Here is a 3372-nt window from a genome sequence, read left to right as displayed (position 1 = left end):
TCCCCAGTAGGGAGCGTGCAGGAGGCAGCCGATCAATGATTCTCTCTCATCATTGATGTTTCTATCTCTCTCTTCCTCTCCCTTCCTCTCTGAAATCAATAAAAATATATTTTAAAAAATTCATGTTCTAAGTATGGGAGCTCCTGGTTGAGGATGATGAAGAGAAAGGATGTACAAGAGAGTTTTTAAAGAAGCCTAGACAGTATTTGACCATTTTCTGAACCTTCTCGGGACCCTAGCAGAATAATTCAACTTTTTGATCCAGCCTCGCTAAGTAGTACATCTCTCATTCAACAAATACTTTGGAGACCTACTATATGCATGGTGAACTAGATAAGGATAGAAAGATAAATCAGATACGGTACTGGGACATCAAGAATTTCCCTGTCTAGGAGAGGAGATAACTTGTTTGCATAAATAGCAAGACTGGTATCCTAAGAGCAGGGCAGAGGAGGTTCAGTGAATGTTGAGAGGGGCACAATAGATGTGGTCTGATTATTGGGAGATCACTCCCAGCTTGTTGGGAGAATGGGGGCTGAGGGGCAAGCAGACTTGCTATCCTCTGAATGAGATGTACTTTGTATAATGTTTTGCACTTAAAATACTGTTTGCCCTGCCTGTATCATCATCTTTCCTCTCAAATTCTATTGATCTTCATATTGGCTCAAGTTTTATCTCTATGAAGTGGTTTTTACCAATTTCTTTAAGCAAGTTATATACTCACCGTTGGCCTCATATACAAAACTAGTAGCCCTGCACATGAATCCGTGTGCCAGTAGCTCGCTGCTGCCCTCCTGTAGCTCCCCTCGCCCCCCCTCATAGCTTGCTGCTCTGCCCCCTCCTGTAGCTCTCCACTGCTCACTTGTAGCCACCCTCTCATAGCTTGCTGCCCTACCCCCTCCTATAGCTCTCCACCACCCACTTGTAGCTTGCTGCCCCACCTTCCCGCTGATCTGTGATCCAGTCGTTACGCAGTCGGTCATTACGTAACGACCATTTGCATATTACATCTTCATTATATAGGATGGTACATAATATGTACACTTCCCATTTTCTTTGAGTGTGTGGCAGTCTATTCATTTATCTACTTTTCTATTTACCTCCCTATCTATCATCTATAACTAGTTCTTCATGTGCATCCATCTACACATACAGTACATATGCAATTATGAGTAATTTTTATTTTCTTCCTTATGTGCTTTTGTACTTTTAAACTTTTTACAGTGAATAGACATGGCTTTCATAATTAGGAAAAAAATAAAATTACAAGTAACTTAAGGAAAACAGCCTCGTAATAAGATGCTGTACCTGTGTAAACAGTGAGTACTTTAAGAATTAGCAGGGCCTTCTTCAAGCTAAGTGCTAACTGATTGATTCTGTCAACACCTTACTCTTGGTGCACCGATTTTCTCCACCTCCAAGTAGTTTCTTTAGCGTCTGAGTCCTCTCTAAGTGTACACTTGGGAATGCTTGAACGTGGCCTCTTTCCTTTGGGATGGACCCCTGAGGTGCCCAGGGTGTGTGCAGAGGCCTGAAAGAGACGCCCCTTTCAAAGCTGGGCCAGGCTTGCCTGCGCTCTCTGAGAGCCACTGTCTCCCCATCTCCTAGGGCCGAGCCCGAGTGCCGGGACCACCGCCTCACCGCCAGGCAGAAGGGGCTGCCATTGGATCAGCGGGACCCGGACTGGGATGCCAAGAAAAGGGAGATGGAGCTGTCTCTTCCTTCCTCGAATCGAAACACTAATAAGAAAAAGCATAAGAAAAGTCGAGGCCCCACCAAGTTCAGCAATACCAAGGAGAGGAAAGTGTGAGAAGGCTGGGCCACAGAGGCTGGAACCTATGTTTTCTGGTGGGAGACTTTCCCTAGTACCAGAGTAGAGCTTGTCAGGCGTGTGTTGTCTTTACCTGATTTTACTCATAGGTCATTATCCAGATGGCTTCTACTGGTAGCTCAAGACCTGTCATTCAACCGGAAGTCTTGCCCTGAGGCTGTCCTCACTATTGTCTCCTTACTAATACCTGCTGTCCATAGAATTACCAGCGGGAGACAAGTGTCAGCTGCTTGCATTACCAGTGATTTGAACTCATCAGCTTCTCCTGACCTCCACATGCAATTATAGAATTTCAAAAGAATGTCTCCTAAGGAAACTAGATTGTTTACATGCAAAAAAAAAAAAATCACCAAAATACTGTTTAGCCAATCTATGAAAAAATTGTTTGTTGTTACAGAGGCTAAGCAAAGAGATAAACGAATGTAGGTCTGTTTCCAGCCATTTTTGTTGTTGTTGTGGGGTAGAGGGCCACCACCTCAGCATGGCCATGCTACTCACGATCACCTCTACCCAGGAGGAGCAGTCCGGGCAAGAGACCAGCTCAATGGGACCTAACTGGAAACTCTATGGAATCAATGAGAGAGAGTATAAAACAAAGGAACATGCGATCATAGCTCTATTTATTGAATTATATATTTTAGGAAGTCTGATACAAATCAGGTATTTTCAATGAAACTATTGTATCCAAAGTGAGATGTGCTGTAAATGTAAAATACCTATCAGATTTTTGAAGACGTGGTACAAAAATGTAAAATAGCTCATCAATACTATTTAGTGTTGATTACATGCTGAAATAATATTTTGGATACTAAGTTAAATAAAAGATACTATTAACATGAATTTACCTCTTTCCTTTCACTTAAAAAAAGTGGCTACTAAAATGTTTAAAATTATGTATGTGAAATCGCTTCTCCCCCTCCTCCCCCCCATCAGATGACACTGCCATAGAAACTAAAAAAATATTTAAATCAGGCAACTGGCCTGGTGCACTTTAATTGGCTACCCCACATTCTAGATTTACTATGTTCTTTGCCTAAAGCAATTGTTTTTGGGCACCTAACATCTTTATTACACATTCCTCAATTAAAGCTTATGTTAATACAGGTCATGTTAAATTTGAAATTTCTGAAATGAAAAGATGCTTGAACATCTTATAAGAAAGTAGTATAGCTGGGAGGATACCTTTCTAGTGTTCATCCACCCCAGTATCCATCCCCTTTCTCTATACCCTGCAGCTTACAGGGGTGGTTCCTGCTTGCCATGTTTGTACCGGTCCCCAACCAGTAAGCACATTAGAAGATACCCGACTCAACATGAGTCACCTGGACCAATATGACTCTCCTGGAAACTTGAAAAGGGTCTTCATTAGAAGATGGATCAGTAGCATATAACTTCAGTCTACAATAGAACTGAGGAAGTAGAGACGTGTTCTGCAAAAAGAAAGAGAAGACTGAAGGCAGAGATGGAGATAGAGATAGAGAACTAGAGCTAGAGCTAGAGAGAACAACTTTCTAGTTTCAGTTTTGATTCCTTACTCCGGA

General features: G+C 42.1%; 1 protein-coding gene across 1 annotated transcript in view; it reads left to right on the top strand.

The window, feature by feature from the left end:
• Window positions 1-2481, top strand: part of ANKRD66 (ankyrin repeat domain 66) — a 13172-nt gene extending 10691 nt beyond the window's left edge. The window contains exon 4 of the mRNA XM_005860928.2: window positions 1609-2481. Coding sequence (XP_005860990.1) covers window positions 1609-1810 — 202 coding nt within the window. The 3' untranslated portion in view covers window positions 1811-2481. The remainder of the gene's footprint in view (window positions 1-1608) is intronic.
• Window positions 2482-3372: the final 891 nt, after the last annotated feature.

Source organism: Myotis brandtii, unplaced genomic scaffold (assembly GCF_000412655.1).
Source record: "Myotis brandtii unplaced genomic scaffold, ASM41265v1 scaffold143, whole genome shotgun sequence".
Lineage (NCBI taxonomy): Eukaryota > Metazoa > Chordata > Mammalia > Chiroptera > Vespertilionidae > Myotis > Myotis brandtii.
The sequence above is the reverse complement of the archived record's forward strand: the minus strand, read 5'-3'. Positions and strand labels throughout refer to the sequence as shown.